The sequence below is a fragment of the Thamnophis sirtalis genome, unplaced genomic scaffold (assembly GCF_051295495.1).
Source record: "Thamnophis sirtalis isolate CommonGarterSnake01/CBP01778 unplaced genomic scaffold, rThaSir2_p1.2 scaffold_13, whole genome shotgun sequence".
NCBI classification, from domain to species: Eukaryota; Metazoa; Chordata; class Lepidosauria; order Squamata; family Natricidae; genus Thamnophis; species Thamnophis sirtalis.
Window position 1 is genome coordinate 4784920 of NW_028261393.1, and position 17586 is coordinate 4802505.

Consider the following 17586-nt stretch of genomic DNA (forward strand, 5'->3'; position numbering starts at 1 on the left):
AGTCCTCCTAGCTATTTGCGCGAGCACATTTTTCTCTCCAGCTCCGGGGACTGTCGACTTGCAGGCTTAAAACTCAACTCTTCCTTGCTTGCCCTTCTGATTGCGGTATTTGCAAAAGAAAAGAAAAAGTTGCAAAATGTTCTTGTAACTGCAAAGGATGACATGTTTTTTTTAACTACCTGAATTGGCAAACTAGTGGTTTTGTGAGCCAATGCTTGCAATGTGCTAAGGCTCAAATTGAGAAATGATCGAGAAAGTCTCTGTTATGTTGCAGCTCAAACCTCAACTCATTGCTGGCTAGAAAGAGGGAAAAATATGTCTTGTGCTACTACTGCTATTCTTTCTCTTGTTCTCCGAATAGGGCCAGAAATGTTGCAAAAAAGATAATATAGGTAGTCCTTACGACCCAAATTTCTGTTGCTAAGTAAGACATCTATCTGTTCAGTGTATTTTTTACGACCTTTCGTGTCACCGTTGTTAACTGAATCACCGCGGTTCTTAAAGATTGTTAAGTGAGTCTGGTTTACCCATTGGCTTTGCTTGTCAGAAAGTCACATGACCCCGGGACACTGCAAACGTCATAAATATGAGTCATTCCCCAAGCATTTGACTTTTGATCATGTGACCCTGGGAATGCTGCAATGGTTGTTAAGTGTGAAAAATGGCCATGTCCCTTTTTTTCAGTGCCGATTGGTTACAAAATGAACTGTTGTAAGTCGAGGATTACCGATAGAAGGGTTAAAACAAGGAGAGGTTAGGAGTTGAATTTCCAGCAGTTGTAAATTACATTGCAAAGCCTTTTGGGATGGTAGTTTAATAATCTCTCAAGGTAAATTCTCCCTTCCCCCATAAAGCATATGCAATACAGAAATGTTCATTAAAAGACCCAAAAATTCTTCATAGACAATTGTTTCATTCAAGTGGGGAAAAAAAACACATTTTATTTTGAACAATGTAAAAATGTATAAAGGATATTCAGGGATTTTTCTGTTGTGTTCCAAACTGGATAACCTCACATCAACTTTCCAAGAAGATTCAGGTGCTTAATACAAAATGTTATAATATTTTGATTATGTGCCATCATTTTTTGACTCCAAATTTATTTATTCGCTGTTTTGTAGGTTGCGAACACTCTCAAGTTTTAAAGTTGAGAGTGACGTAGGTTTTGTCCATTTAAACACAAAATAAACTAAGCTAATACACAGGTTTGAAGAAAGTTGAGCTTCAAAAGAAATCAGCATCAGATCAAGCTTAATATCGAAGCACAGAGCAGCTCAGCTTTACACACGCAGCCGTGGGATAATTCGTGTGCCTCTTCTCTGCAAATATCTGCCGAAAGATTTAGTGGGGAGAAAGCAAAATATTAATTAGACAATATTATTCAGGACCAATTAGGCAGCGATTTCGGTCCTTAAGCCAACAACAACAACAACAACAACAACAACAACAATAATGCTATTTTATTATTGATAAAAGTGTTTGCAATTAAAATAAGCATTGTAATTAATAAGAAATGTGAAATATAATTCTAACGTTAAGAGAATGATCTCTTTCGAGAAAGGGAAGTCAATGGCTTAGCTCAGTTGGAGATCCCCAAAACTATATCCTATTATCCCAAAGAGGGACCGGTCCAGAATCATCTAATGAACTTCCATAGTTGTGGGAAGAACCCGAGTCGCTCTTACTGCAATTTAGCAGTTTGATGTTCTGATCCAGGTTTCCTTAGAAAGCAAGAAGCAAAGTTTTGCTTCCGACAAAACCTTTTTTATTTACATGACTGTGAATTCCTTTCACTCACAGTCAGCAAGGCTTTAGCAAACAGTCTTTCATAGGAATGTTTATCCACACGCACCGCATCTCGCTTGGAGAGCTGCCAGATAACTAGTTTCCAAAATTGGCACAGAGTCTCTTACAATCACCAACAGAACGTTCCGACTCTTGACACGGCCGAAGGAACGAATTGTTTCCTGCAAAAGCCCCCACCCTCTTCGCTCCTCTTTTGTTTCCTATGGGAGGGGCCAATCACCTTCAAGGTGTGGCTTAACTCCTAAATTGACCCTGCTTTCTTCGTTGTTCTTGCCTTCCGGCAGCTCTGCACATCTGCACACTGGGAACAGGTTCCAGCTGTTCCTCTGCCTCATTGCTGTCCAGCTCTCTCTCTGCCTCTGATGCAGAGCCCTCGTCTGAGCTTTCCTCACCCCTCAGGGCTGGCCCATGTTCCTCCCCAACCTCCTCACTGTCTGACTCTGCTGCCAGCTTTGCTGGCTGCTGGCAAGCCACAGCACTCTAATCTCACCAGGCTCAAGGTTGGCTCAGCCTTCCATCCTTCCGTAAAATGAGGACCCAGATTGTTGGGGGCAAGAGGCTGACTCTGTAAATAGCAATAGCAGTTACACTTATATACCGCTTCATAGGGCTTTCAGCCCTCTCTAAGCGGTTTACAGAGTCAGCATATCGCCCCCACAGTCTGGGTCCTCATTTCACCCACCTCGGAAGGATGGAAGGCTGAGTCAACCTTGAGCCGGTGAGATTTGAACCGCCGAACTGCAGATAGCAGTCAGCTGAAGTGGCCTGCAGTACTACACTCTAACCACTGCGCCACCTCGGCTCTCTAAACCACTTAGAGAGGGCTGTAAAGGTTTGTGAAGCGGTATATAAGTCTAAGTGCTATTGCTATCTTAATGTCAGGGGCCTGCAATTATATTCCTTTTAGAATTTTGGCCTGCCACATTTTCTCTTATTTCATTATGTTGTTTCATTAGTATAGTTGATGGGAGGGGGGGAATAGACAGGAGTAGGATTGTGGAATGTATTGTTTTCATTCTTTGCTAGAAGCCGAGGTCATCTTTTGTCTCCGCACTTTTACACCTGACCGGAAGAAGCTGGGTGTGGATGCCAGCGTGGAAGAAGATTGGGCCATGTGATGGATTGTGGGTGTGGGGACAAGATCATGAACTTTTAACTGGGTGGAATTGTGATGTCATTTCCAGTATTGGGATTAACACAGATGTGCCTAAGATGTCTGCTGTATTAAATTGGAACTTTAAGGATCGTTTTGCCTTGGACTCTGATTTAATTCTACATGATACTTGGAATGCTGACACTTAAACTCTACTCTTCCCTAGAAGAAGATACTGGAATTCTTAGAATGCCAACTTCTTCTGAAGGATGTGAAGTTGTTTTTCACTTCTCTCTTGATTTGCAGGCCACTCTTCAAACATTTGGCTTTCTGGGCAAAACTGAGCTGAATTGAGTTGAATTCTAACCCTCCCAAGGTCCCACGCAACACACCTACCTTTTACAAAGGAAGGAGCCGCTTCCAAATTCAGCATTCAGGAAAGAATGGCGACAACACGCCTAGGGGGAAAAAAAGGAAGAAATTGCAATTCCTATTCCAGGAATCCCTATTCTTCCCCTTTTGTTTCAAGTGGCCCAAGGTCATTTTTCCCCTCAGAAAAAGCCGAGGATGACTATTGTTCTAAATGAAAGCAAGAGAAGGATGGGGGAGACTCAAATTTCTTTTCTTGACACTTCCTGGGAAAAATCATTTGGGAATTGTGGTGTCCCCCACGTTAACTTGCGGAAGGAACAAAGGGAGGGAAGGAAGGAGGGAGGGAGGAGAGGAAAGGAAAAAAGAAGAGGGAAGGCAAAAAGAGAAGGAAGGAAAGAAGGAAGAAAGGAAGGAAAGAAGGATCAGGGAAGGAAGGAAGGATTTGGGAAGGAAGGAAGCAAAGTGCCCAAAAGGTTTAGCAACAGCAGTTAGACTTATACACCGCTTCATAGGGCTTTCAGCCCTCTCTAAGCGGTTTACAGAGTCAGCATATCGCCCCCACAGTCTGGGTCCTCATTTCACCCACCTCGGAAGGAGGGAAGGCTAAGTCAACCTTGAGCCGGTGAGATTTGAACCGCTGAACTGCAGATAACAGTCAGCTGAAGTGGCCTGCAGTACTGCACCCTAACCACTGCGCCACCTTGGCTCTAGGTTTGCCATCACTGCTCTAGGGCAAGGCCCAAGAGAGGGTATAAATATATCTCACTCTTCCACTCCATGTGGTCATCTACCCAGAATCACAGATTACAGATTACAGTACAGAGCCAAGGTGGCGCAGTGGTTAAATGCAGCACTGCAGGCTACTGCTAGATCAGCAGGTCAGCGGTTCAAATCTCACCGGCTCAGGGTTGACTCAGCCTTCCATCCTTCCGAGGTGGGTAAAATGAGGACCCAGATTGTTGGGGGCAATATGCTGACTCTCTGTAAACCGCTTAGAGAGGCCTGAAAGGCCTATGAAGTGGTATATAAGTCTACTGCTATTGCTATTGCTACTTGGTGGTTTTGCTTCACCATTAAACCGTCCTTTCCAAGCACCCTCACTGTTTCAAGAGTCTTTTTCCCCACTTGGAACTGAACCCAGATGGGCATTTCTTCCAACAAATCCTTCTCTCATTTCCCTCTGGATTCCCCCGTGTTCTTGCCCCTCATCCCATTCCAGGCCGTAGTTCTACTTACCGAACAGCAGCGGCAAGAGGGAGAGACTACTGGTAGTCCAGGTAAGGGATCCAAGCAAAGCCGCAGCGATGATTCCCGCGCTATATTTCACAGACGCTGATCCTGAAACTACAAGTCGGTGTTATGTTAGTTTGCAGATAATTGCAGTTTGTCTACATCTGCCATTGGACGAGGATTCAGGTAAATGTCCATGGAGGTTCTCTGCCATCCAGGTTCATGGTTGTCCCAAAGGTGCTTCTCCACCCCCCCCCCCAAGAGGCAACTGGACTTTCTCGTTTTTCTTTGAAGACGTTTCTCTTCTCATCCCCAAGAAGCTTCTTCAGCTCTGAGTGGATGATGGGGAAATGGAAGGATTTATATTTCTTGCACACACAGCTGGTCATTTGCATCCTTTTGGAGAGTCATTGAGGCCACAATGGCCCTCTCTCAACAGAGGGGGAGGGATACAGCCTCATCTATCTCCAGTCTACAATCCTATCATCCTTTGAACAGCCGAGGTGGCGCAGTGGGTAGAGTGCAGTACTGCAGGCCACTTCAGCTGACTGCTAGCTGCAGTTTGGCGGTTCAAATCTCACCGGCTCAAGGTTGACTCAGCCTTCCATCCTTCCGAGGTGGGTAAAATGAGGACCCGGATTGTTGGGGGCAATATGCTGACTCTGTAAACCGCTTAGAGAGGGCTGAAAGCCCTATGAAGCGGTATATAAGTCTAACTGCTATTGCTGTTGCTAGTTCCAGGAAGGCTCCTCACCCATTTACCCCACAGCTAAACCTCCAAATGGCCTCAATGACTCTAAAAGAATGCAAATGACCAAAATGTGGGTGGCCAGATTCATTGACTGAGACGGGTGGCTATAGAAATTGATTGACTGATTGCTTGATTGAATTAATGAGAAAGACACGGCCCCCATGTTTCTCTAACCAAACAATCTCCTTCAATTAAGTTTGAGTTTGAGTTTAATTTTAATTCTCAACCAGTGTGATGTCTGGTGTTTATTATATAATTTATTATATAATTTAATAATAATAATAATAATAATAATAATAATAATAATAATAATAATAATAATAATAATAATAACAACAACATCAGCCTGAAAAAGTCACCGAAAATCAGATGGTCAAGATCTTGTGGGATTTCCGTATACAAACCGACAAAATACTGGCGCATAATACACCAGACATCACACTGGTTGAGAAAAATAAGGTCACAATCATAGACATCGCAATACCAGGTGATAGCAGGGTCGCCGAGAAGGAACATGAAAAAATCGCAAGATACCAGGACTTAAAAATCGAAATTCAACGACTATGGCACAAACCAGCAGTGGTAATTCCAGTGGTAATTGGCACACTGGGTGCTATTCCAAAAGCACTGGAATTACATTTAAAACAGTTAAAAATTGACAAAATCACCATCAGTCAAATGCAAAAAGCCGCACTGCTTGGATCTGCACGCATATTACGAAAATACGTTACGACGTCCTAGGCCCCTGGGTGGGGCCCGACTAGTAACCAATGCCAAATCCGGCGAAACAACTGGCCGCTGTGATACAATTGTATAATAATAATAACGTGGTCCTTGATACTCTCTTAGTTGTTTCCTTGCAGATGTCTCATTACCAAACTAGGTAACATTATCAGTGCTAGAAGGGTGGGGAGGAGGAAGAGGAAGGAGGAGGAGGAAGACTGTTGGGGTGCTCTTTAGTTGCTTTCCAACAGACATTTCATTACCCAACTAGGTAACTTCATCAGTGCTAAAAGGGAGTGGGGTTTGTGGAGAGGAGGAGGAGGAGGAGAAGGAGGAGGAGGAGGAGGATATTGAGGTTTTTGGTACTCTTTGAGCTTAACTGTTTTCTTGCAGACATTTCATTACCAAACTAGGGAACCTCATCAGTTGTAGAAGGGAATGGGGTTTATGGGGAGAAGGAGGAGACTCAGATCTTCATCACAGTTCAGTGACAAGAAAAAAAATCAATACATACCTTCGACCTTTAACTGGGTCTGGCCTCGATAGCATTTCATTTGGTCTTTAGTTCCCTTCCCTTCTTTGCGGGAGTTTTGGTCTAAATACACTTCGGAATAAACAGAGTAGGTTCCAGAATGAGCCAGGGTTAACTGAGTCATATGAAAGGAACAATCTTTTTGGGTGACCTGGTGTTGCTGGTCCTTCTGTTTGTTGGGCTCTTCTTCAGAATCCTCGAATTTTTTATTTCCATTTTGGGTTTTTTGCTCCCATTCGCAGTAGTCACGACGGTCTGGCAAGCCTACGGGAGTCATCTTGACATTCTGGCCAACGCGGGGATTTTGGGGTTCGACGTTGATACGGATTTGTTCTGCAAATCAAGTGGATTAAAAGAACACCCCGTTATCTCAGGATGGAGCTAGGAAAAGGGACACAAGACGTTTGTTTCTGACCCTGGCGAAGGGTCAAGGCTATCCTTTCGATCTACCCTTCATAAGAACTCTGGTGGCACAGTGGTTGGAATGCAGTATTGCAGGCTAATTCTGCCGACTGCTAGCAGTTCGATGCTGACCGGCTCAAGGTTGACTCAGCTTTCCGAGGTGGGTAAAATGAGGACCCAGATTGTTGGGGGCAAGAGGCTGACTCTATAAACCACTTAGAGAGGGCTGTAAAGCACTGTGAAGCAGTGTATAAGTGCTAGTGCACTTCCTTCCTTCCTTCCCTTCCTTCCTTCCTTCCTTCCTTCCTTCCTTCCTTCCTTCCCTCCCTCCCTCCCTCCCTCCCTCCTTCCTTTCCCTTCCCTTCCCTTCCCTTCCCTTCCTTTCCTTTCCTTTCCTTTCCTTCCCTCCCTCCCTCCCTTCCTTGGTGCACACTGGTTAGAATGCAACAGTAGTAGGTTTCAAAAAGTTTTTAGAACCTCTTCTGTAAGTGTGGCCTGCTTTGTGGTAGTGGCTTGCCGGCCATGTGACTGGGTGGGCGTGGCCAACTTGTAAAATGTGGTGAAACTCACTTAACAACGCTCTTGCTTAGTAACCAAAATGTTGGCTCAAAAACTCTGGCATTTGAAGCCCGCAAGTCTTAAAGCTGTCAAGTTACAAGACCCTTGCACCCCTAACCCTTTAGAAAAAAAATCCCCAGGGGTGTTCAAACTTGACAGCTTTAAGACTTGTGGACTTCAACTCCCAGAATTCCTCCTCCAGTCATGTTGGCTCAGAAACTCTGGCATTTGAAGCACGCAAGTCTTAAAGCTGTCAAGTTTCAAGACCCTTGCGCCCCTAACCCTTTAGTAAAAAAAAAACCAGGGGTGTTCAAACTTGACAGCTTTAAGACTTGTGGACTTCAACTCCCAGAATTCCTCCGCCAGTCATGTTGGCTCAGAAACCCTAGCATTTGAAGCACGCAAGTCTTAAAGCTGTCAAGTTCCAAGACCCTTGCGCCCCTAACCCTTTAGTAAAAAAAAACCCAGGGGTGTTCAAACTTGACAGCTTTAAGACTTGTAGATTTCAACTCCCAGAATTCCTCCTCTGGCTCTTCATCTTGATGATGTGCGGACGGGCTGGGGAAGGGAGCTGGAACCGGTTCTAAACGGCACTGTAGATTTGTGGAACCTCTTCTATAGAAGAGGTTAGAACTGGCAGGAGCCCACCACTGTCCCACAAGGGATTATGGGGTCATTAGATTTGGGCAGTGAGGAGGTTGGGGAGGAAGATGGGCCAGTCCTGGAGTCTGGGGAGGCTAGGATGAGGGCTCTGTGTCGGAGACAGAGAGGAAGCCAAGGCCGTCTGACGGTTATCAGCTGCCTTCGGGGTCAGACATCAGTGGGGCAGAAGAACAGCTGGAGCCTGTTCCCAGTGTGTGCATGTGTGGAGTTGCCAGAAGAAGGGAACAGCTAAGGAACAGGGGTCGACTTGAGAGTAAGGCTACAGGTAGACAATGAATGGCCTCTCCCAGAGGAAATAAAAGAGGAGCGAAAGGGGAGTGGAGTTTGCAGGAGACCATTAGTTCACTGCATTGGTTCGTGACTCTCCGAGACCCTTTGCCAAGTTCTGCAGAGATCGGCCTGTCAGCTCTCCAAGCCAGAGAAGGTCTGTGACCGTAAATCCTCCCTTGAAAGACTTTGCTGGCTGTGAATGGAGAGAATTCACAGTCAATTAATAAAAGGGGTTTTTGTCGGGACAAGGAGTTTGTTTCATGCTCTTGGCAAGCTTCGCTCAGAACAATATTTTGCAAACCTCCAAACATTTAGGCTGCAGGCTAGGCATGGCCAGGTGGATGCTGTCTGCAAGACGGCTCTTGAAAACTTACCACAAAACGTCAGAAAAATAGAACCGATATAGACATCTGGGCCTCTTGTCCCTTGCTGATTTGCAGAAGGAACACTAACTTTGATGGTATACTTTCCTCGATGCTCTGACCTCAGATTTGTGATACTCAAGGAACAATTCCGATGCACCACTCCGACTTGGGAAGGGTCAACCACTTTTGAATTGGGGTCAAAATCAATTTTGGGCCCAAAGGGTGCCGTCCACTCGCATCGTTCAAATCCGTCCCGGATATTCTGCACGTTCAGGATGATATTTTTTCCCAGGATGGCTTCTTCAGGTACAGAAACCACAGTTAAGTTTTCCTGGGGTGGCCCCTGCTGCGACATGCAGCTCAGGATGCAACCTGCAAAAAAGTAAGGGGAGGGGAGAAAAAAGAAAACCCCCACAAAGTTATTTCCATTCTTCTAGCATCTTCTCTGCCGCTCCTGCTAAGCACACCGGGCCCCGCCCTGAAGTTCTCCAACGAAGGAGGGAGGTCTTGAAGAAGGGACTCCATATATGGTTGCTCTCTGTGTTCAGATGAGCCCGTTCTGTTGGACTTCCCCTTCTGCTCCCATCTTGGAGTTTTGACATAGGTTGACGTGTGATTGCAAGTCAGTTCTTGAGTCAAGAGAGCAAGGTTGGGTGGAGAAGCCAACACCCCAGCCAATAGCCAAATTATTTGCGGCCATAAGCCCCACAAACCAACCAGCCAGCCAGCCAACCAACCAACCAACTAACAAACAGTCTGGTGTTTTGGTGGTAAAGGCACCAGGCTGGAAACCAGGAGATGGTGAGATCTAGTCCCCCCTTAGGCATGAAAGCCAATTGGGTGACTTTGGGCCAATCGCCAGGAGACGGTGAGTTCTAGTTCTGCCTTAGGCATGAAAGCCAATTGGGTGACTTTGGGCCAATCGCCAGGAGGCGGTGAGTTCTAGTTCTGCCTTAGGCATGAAAGCCAATTGGGTGACTTTGGGCCAATCGCCAGGAGATGGTGAGTTCTAGTTCTGCCTTAGGCATGAAAGCCAATTTGGTAACTTTGGGCCAATCACCAGGAGATGGTGAGTTCTAGTCCCACCTTAGGCATGAAAGCCAATTGGGTGACTTTGGGCTAATCGCCTGGAGATGGTGAGTTCTAGTCCCCCCTTAGGCATGAAAGCCAATTTGGTGACTTTGGGCCAATCGCCAGGAGGCAGTGAGTTCTAGTCCCCCCTTAGGCATGAAAGCCAATTGTGTGACTTTGGGCCAATCGCCAGGAGACGGTGAGTTCTAGTCCTGCCTTAGGCATGAAAGCCAATTTGGTAACTTTGGGCCAATCACCAGGAGACGGTGAGTTCTAGTCCCCCCCTTAGGCACGAAAGCCAATTGTGTGACTTTGGGCCAATTGCCAGGAGGCGGTGAGTTCTAGTCCCCCCTTAGGCATGTAAGTCAGCTAGGTGTCCTTGGGCCAGTCCCTCTCTCTGAGTCCAACCCACTTCACAGGGTTGTTGTTGTGCGAGAAGAAGGAAGCAATTAGGTACGTTGACCCCCTTGAGTTACAAACAAACGAATAAATAAATTTCTCCCCCTCTCTTATAGTACCTAAGGAGATAGTAATAGATATCTTGAAGTAGGCTGCATGCACTATCTAGTTGGCTATGCTGGCTTGCAATGTAGAGCCAAGGTGGCGCAGTGGTTAAATGCAGCACTGCAGGCTACTGCTAGATCAGCAGGTCAGCGGTTCAAATCTCACCGGCTCAGGGTTGACTCAGCCTTCCATCCTTCCGAGGTGGGTAAAATGAGGACCCAGATTGTTGGGGGCAATATGCTGACTCTCTGTAAACCGCTTAGAGAGGCCTGAAAGGCCTATGAAGCGGTATATAAGTCTACTGCTATTGCTATTGCTATTAATGTAGCTTCCAGATTAGTGATCCTAGTTAGCTTATTTTGACTTGGTTGAGGATGTGAAAAACTGACCAGTGTACTCGTAAGCAGGGAAGGCAATGAAGTCTATTCCTGTGTTTCTCAACCTTGGCAACTTGAAGATGTCCGGACTTCAACTCCCAGAGTTCCCCAGCCAGCGAATGCTGGCTGGGGAATTCTGGGAGTTGAAGTCCGGACATCTTCAAGTTGCCAAGGTTGAGAAACACAGGTCTATTCTATTTCTTTCTCTTGTTAAATACAAACAAACAGCCAGTTTGTGTTAGTGATAAAGGCATCACGACAGAAACTGGGAAATCGAGTCCCCTTCCCCAGCCTAGACATAAACTCAGTGGGTGATCTTGAGCTGGTCACTTTCCCTCAACCCTAGAAAGGAGACGGTGGCAAAACACTTTCTGAAAACTCTTGCAAAGAAACGTACAGGGAGTTGCCCAAATAATCGCCAGAACTCAACACTGTCTTAACAACAACAACAAAAAAACCCACACACATACAGAATCCAATTTAAAAAAAACCACCTGTGTTTCCTTCCCTAAAAGCCTCCATTTCCTTCTCAAAAACGCATTAGGTGAAAGCCTTGATTGAAAGTCATAAAAAGTGACACGCATCAGTATTTTGAGGCCCATTCGGTGATGATCGTAACGGAATAACAGAATTGGAAGGGACCTTGGAGGTCTTCTAGTCTCACCCCTTGCTCAAGCAGGAGACCCTATACACTATTTCAGACAAGTGGCTGTTCACTCTCTTCTTAAAAGCTCCCAATCATGAAGCACCCACAACTTTTGGTCAATAGTTCTCACTGCCAGGAAATTTCTCATTGATTCTAAGTTGCTTCTCTCCTTGATTAGTTTCCACCCATTGCTTCTTGTTCTGCCCTCAGTGCCTTGGAGAATAGCTTGACTCCCTCTTCTTTGGGGCAACCCCTGAGATATTGGAAGACTGCTATCATGTCTCCCCTAGTTCTTCTTTTCATTAAACTAGACATACCCTAAAATAAAATAATAAATGTATGAATGAATAAAATAAAATAAAAATACAATACCTATAATACAATAAAAGAAGTAAAATAAATAAAAATAAGCACAATAAAATAAAAAAATAAAAGAAGTACAATAAAATAAAAAGAAGTAAGCAAAATAAGTACAATGAAATAAAATAAGTACAATAGAATAAAATAAGTAAGATAAAATTTTACTTGTTTTCAGTAAAATAAAATAAAAATAAGTAAAATAAATACAATAAATAAAATAAAATAAGTAAAATAAAATAAAAATAAGTAAAATAAAATAAAAATAAGGAAAATAAATACAATAAATAAAATAAAATGAGTAAAATAAAATAAAAAATAAGTAAAATAAATACAATAAGTAGAATGAAATAAAATAAAATTCCGGGTTCCAACAACCGTTCTTCATATGTTTTAGCCTCCAGTCCCCTAATAATCTTTATTGCTCTTCTCTGCACTCTTTCCAGAGTCTCCGCATCTTTTTAGTATCGTGGCGACCAAAACTGGACGCAGTATTCTAAGTGTGGTTTTACTAAGGCTTTATAAAGCAGTATTAATACTCGGGATAGGTATAAGGATCACACATACAGGTTGTAGCTTGGCATGCAAAAGGAGTAAATGATTAAGAGCGCCCGAATTTGTAATTGCATTTGTAAATATGTACGTTGTACATTTGTGAAACGAAGACCAAATGCGTGGAAGAAGGAAGTGAAAAGAACGAGGTGACAAGGAATGTTAGTGGTGTAAGACCACACTTAGTTAGATTTCCCTTTCTTTCCTTTTATAGCCAGAACGTTTTCCACTGTTTTCTTTCTCTTTTTTTCTGCACCTTGTATAATGTAAATTACCCTGATTGCAGTGATAGATATGCGAGCAAAACAGAGAGGGGCTTACGAAAAAAGCCTTATCAAAAAGTATTTAATATGAGCCAGCCATGTGCTGCAGCTGCCATAAAAAAGCCAACACCCATCTAGGTTTCATAAACAGAGGGGAAGAATCAAAACCAGGTGTTAATACAACTTTATAAGGCCTTGGTAAGGCCACACTTGCAATATTGCATCCAGTTTTGGTTGCCACGATGTAGAAAAGATGTGGAGATTCTAGAAAGAGTGCAGAGAAGAGCAGCAAGGAGGATTAGGGGACTGGAGGCTAAAACATATGAAGAACGGTTGCAGGAACTGGGGATGTCTAGTTTAATGAAAAGAAGGACCAGGGGAGACATGATAGCAGTCTTCCAATATCTCAGGGGTTGCCACAAAGAAGAGGGAGTCAAGCTATTCTCCAAAGCACCTGAGGGCAGAACAAGAAGCAATGGATGGAAACTAATCAAGGAGAGAAGCAACTTAGAACTGAGGAGAAATTTTCTGACAGTGGGAACAATTAACTAGTGGAACAACTTGCCTCCAGAAGTTGTACATTCTCCAAAACTGGAAGTTTTAAAGAAGAGATTAGATAACCATTTGTTGGAAGTGGTGTGGGGTTTCCTGCCTAAGCAGGGGGTTGGACTAGAAGACCTCCAAGGTCCCTTCCAACTCTTTTATTCTATTCTATTCAAAAGTCTGTTCTTCTCTAACTTTATCAGAACATGAATTATTTGCCCCCCCCCCCAAGGATGCTAAGAAGCGATTCCATTTTTTTTCTTTTAGCTGTATACAAATATATACCGATTTTGTTCATTGCGCTAATCCGGCAAACACAATTCTGATGCATTAATAAGATCTCGTTGATCAATGGGAAGCCCTTATGCACACACCCCAAAGAGAAATTAAAAATAGGCAATGCCAGCTTGCCTCCAAGAGGTTATAGAAGAAGGTTTGCTATTTTGGACTGACCTGCAAGAAAAATAGCAGTCTGAAATCTCAGATGGCTTCTGAAAGGCTCCATGATGGATTATTATTCCTCCAGGTAAGGACAACAGGACAAGGAGTAGGATCTTCTGAGATCTTTCTGGCTTAGCACCTCTTGGTGTTGATGTGATAAAGATCCTGGCCCTTCTGCTTTTGTCAACAGATGGCAGGAAGGAAGGAAGAGCCGTTACCCAAGGGGTGTGGGGGATGCTCCACTGATCACAAGAACTTCCTCTGGCTTTGGGGTTGTTTTGAGCAGTTACACCACCTAAAATGACTAAGGCAGAAATCTTAACATGTCTGCCAACCTACTCCACCTCACGATGCGGGAAATCTACCAGCAGGGAAATCTACCAGCAATCACCTTGTATTTCCTCAGAGGTTTCCCAAATCTCTGGGTCTTTGGATTCATATTTCTGGATCTTTGGATTCAAATCTCCAGATTTTTGGATTAAAATCTCTGGATTTTTGGATTATCTCTGGATCTTTGGATTCAAATCTCTGGATTCAAATCTTTGAATCTTTGGATTCATATCTTTGGATTTAAATCTCTGGATCTTTGGATTTAAATCTCCAGATTTTTGGATTTAAATCTCTGGATTTTTGGATTATCTCTGGATCTTTGGATTCATATCTCTGAATCTTTGGATTCAAATCTCTGGATTCAAATCTTTGAATCTTTGGATTCATATCTTTGGATTTAAATCTCTGGATCTTTGGATTTAAATCTCTGGATCTTTGGATTTAAATCTCCAGATCTTTGGATTTAAATCTCTGGATTTTGGGATTATCTCTGGATCTTTGGATTCAAATCTCTGGATCCTTGGATTTATATCTTTGGATTCAAATCTCTGGATCTTTGGATTCAAATCTCTGGATTCAAATCTTTGAATCTTTGGATTCATATCTTTGGATTTAAATCTCTGGATCTTTGGATTTAAATCTCTGGATCTTTGGATTTAAATCTCCAGATCTTTGGATTCAAATCTCTGGATTCAAATCTTTGAATCTTTGGATTCACATCTTTGGATTCAAATCTCTGGATCTTTGGATTTAAATCTCCAGAACTTTGGATTCAAATCTCCAGATTTTTGGATTCAAATCTCTGGATTTTTGGATTATCTCTGGATCTTTGGATTCATATCTCTGAATCTTTGGATTCAAATCTCTGGATCTTTAGATTCAAATCTTTGGATTCAAATCTCTGGATCTTTGGATTTAAATCTCCAGATCTTTGGATTCACATCCTTGGGTTCAAATCTCCAAATCTTTGGATTAAAATCTCTGGATTTTTGGATTTTCTCTGGATCTTTGGATTAAAATCTCCAGATCTTTGGATTCATATCTTTGGATTCAAATCTCTAGATGTTTGGATTCACATCTTTTGATCTTTGGATTCATATGGATGTAGTTTGAACCTTGGATATGTGAGATTGGGATTGCTTCGGTCCCCTTGCAAAAGGACAGACAGAGGGAAGGACAATCTGTTGCGTAGTTTGCACTGCGAAGGGTGGGGGACACGTGGTTTATGGGCCACAATGGACCTCTGAAGTTCTACATGTGCAGAGATTTTGCAAAATATATAACCCTTCTCTAGGTTAATTCGCTTTGGAGAGAGGGAGGGGCAGCCTATCAATGGAACATAAAGAAATATATTATTTTATCCACCCTGCTTTTACTTCAGCACAGGCTGAGGGAAGAGATGGTTTGGTGGTGCTGATATCACCGCTTTAGACTGCACAGGTGAGGCCACACTTGAGTCCATTCCTGTCAGAAAGAAAGATGCTGAGGCCCTGGAAAGAGTTCAGAGAAGATCTAGAAATAGGGTAAGGGGATCTGGAGGCTAAGCCGTATGATGAACAGAGGAAGGAACCAGGTGGGCCTAGTCAACTGAAGGGAAGGATTAGAGGTGATATGATGGCAGCCTTCCAATACTTGAGTGAAGAGAGGTTTGACCTATTCTACAAGCCTCCTGAGGGCAGGATAAGAAGTAACAGGTGGAAGATCATGATCCAATCTAGAACTCAAGGAGAAACTTTCCTGTCAGTTAGAACAATTAACCAGTGGAACAGCTTGCCACAAGAAGTTGCGGGTGCTCCATCCCTGGAGGTCTGTATTCTCATACAATTTGGGATGGATCCCCGTGGAATGCTGTGGGAGCAGGAATGGATTTCTGGGGTGGGGGGGAATTGCAGAGTACAGGAACCATTTGCACCGCTCAGGTGACCCTGAAGATGCAGATAACCCTCCAAGTGGCCTCAATGACCCTCTCAAAAGGATGCAAATGACCAGCTGTCTGCAAGGAGCATCAATCCGCCCATTTCCCACTGTCTTGTCAGAGCTGAAGAAGCTTCTTGGAGGAGAAGTGAAACGTTTTCAAAAGGAAAAACAAGGGTTGCCCCCTATCACCATTATTGTTTATTATAACCCTGGAATTAATGTTGAATAAAATACAAGGGTCAGATGATTTACAGGGAATCAAGATTAGACATCAAGAATATAGAGTACCTGCTTTCGCAGATGACTTGTTTATAACATTAACCCAACCAGAGAAATCTATCAAGGTTTTAATGAATATGATTACTCAATATGGCCAAGTATCTGGATTTAAAATAAACCTAGGAAAACAAAGATGCTAGTTTTAAAACATGAACACTAATCAAAGGGAAGACTTAGAAAAAAATGACAGGATGTGAACTAGTTAAAAAGCTTAAATACCTAGGAGTCTACATCTCAACTTCAAACGGGAAACTATGTAAGTATAATTATGAGCCACTATGGCATAGTATACAGACAGAGATGAAAAATTGGGAAAAAATTACAATTATCCCTGTTGGGAAGAATAGCAGCAGTGAAAATGAATGTCTTGCCTAAATTCCTATTTCTTTTTCAAATGATACCAATACTTTAAAAAAGATGCAGACTTGCTAGAATGGCAGAAGGGTAACGCCTTCAAAAAGGAAAAACAAGAAAAGTCCAGTTGCCTCCTGAAAAAGCACCCTTTTAGGACATCCATCCCTGGAGTTTTCCAGAAGAGATGGGACAACCGTTTGCCCAGAACGATATACTTGGGTCTCATGCTTGAGCAAGGAGTTGGACTAGAAGACCTCCAAGGTCCCTTCCGACTCTGCTATTATCCTATGCTCTATGTTCTCGAAGGTTACCAGAGAAAAAAACTCACTCTGTTGTGTGAATCCAGCAACATACAAAGTCATAACACTGTGGCTCGGTTGGTTTAGAATCAACCACTCTCATTACATGCAGCCCTCAACTTACAATCGCAGCTGGTACCAAACGTTACTCAGTAAACGATGCCATCGCCATTCATCAGATGACGTTCCTCGCTTTGGTGCTGGGGTCACTAAGCAAATCACACCATTGCCGAGTGGATCACATCTCTCCGGGATGCTGCAACTGTCATAAATACAGGCCTGGCCTGAATTGCAATCATGAGGACATTGCGATGGTCATAAGTATGAGGACTGGTTATAATTCACTTTTTCCCCCGTTGCCAAATAATGGATGTAGGTCAAGGGTTATCTACATTGTTTTCTTTAAAAGGTCTGAAGAAAGCTAACCTCAACTTTAATGATCCACTAATACAGTTTTTATCAACTTTAGAAATAGGAAGATGGGTGGACGTCAACTCCCAGAATTCCCCAGCCAGCGATGCTGGCTGGGGAACTCTGGGAGTTGAAGTCCACCCGTCTTCAAGTTGCTACGGTTGAGAAATACTTTATACTATAATGCAACTCAGTTTTCTCATCTCCTCTTCGCCCCTTGGACAGTTACACAATTGCAGCCAGAGATCCATGTGGCAAGAAGTAGCAACAAACTTTGGAGAGAACATTGAGCAAGGCGTTTTCTGTTAGCGAGTTCGTTGCCCCATCCGTTGTCCCATCCGCCCCCCTCATCTCGACCGCAGACCTGATGACCGTCAGGAAAAAAAACGTCCAGCAGAAGTGCTGGAATGATGAGACCAATCCATTTGGGTTATCTTCTCTATCTCCGAAGATAGTTTCCCACCTGGCGGTCATGTT

General features: G+C 43.4%; 1 protein-coding gene across 2 annotated transcripts; it reads right to left on the reverse strand.

Moving 5' to 3' along the window:
* Positions 1 to 907: 907 nt before the first annotated feature.
* Positions 908 to 13704, reverse strand: LOC106547644 (uncharacterized). Of its 2 annotated transcripts, none has more exons than XM_087727571.1 (6): positions 13532 to 13704; positions 8775 to 9137; positions 6490 to 6840; positions 4508 to 4615; positions 3296 to 3357; positions 908 to 1319 (listed from the first exon to the last, which is right to left on the reverse strand). In XM_087727571.1, exons 1-5 carry the CDS (start codon positions 13581 to 13583, stop codon positions 3326 to 3328), a joined length of 906 nt encoding a protein of 301 aa, XP_087583697.1. In that variant the 5' UTR covers positions 13584 to 13704; the 3' UTR covers positions 908 to 1319; positions 3296 to 3325. The 2 variants fall into 2 exon arrangements, with proteins under 2 accessions (XP_087583697.1, XP_087583696.1); XM_087727570.1 differs by having other exon boundaries at positions 908 to 1329; positions 13532 to 13703.
* Positions 13705 to 17586: the final 3882 nt, after the last annotated feature.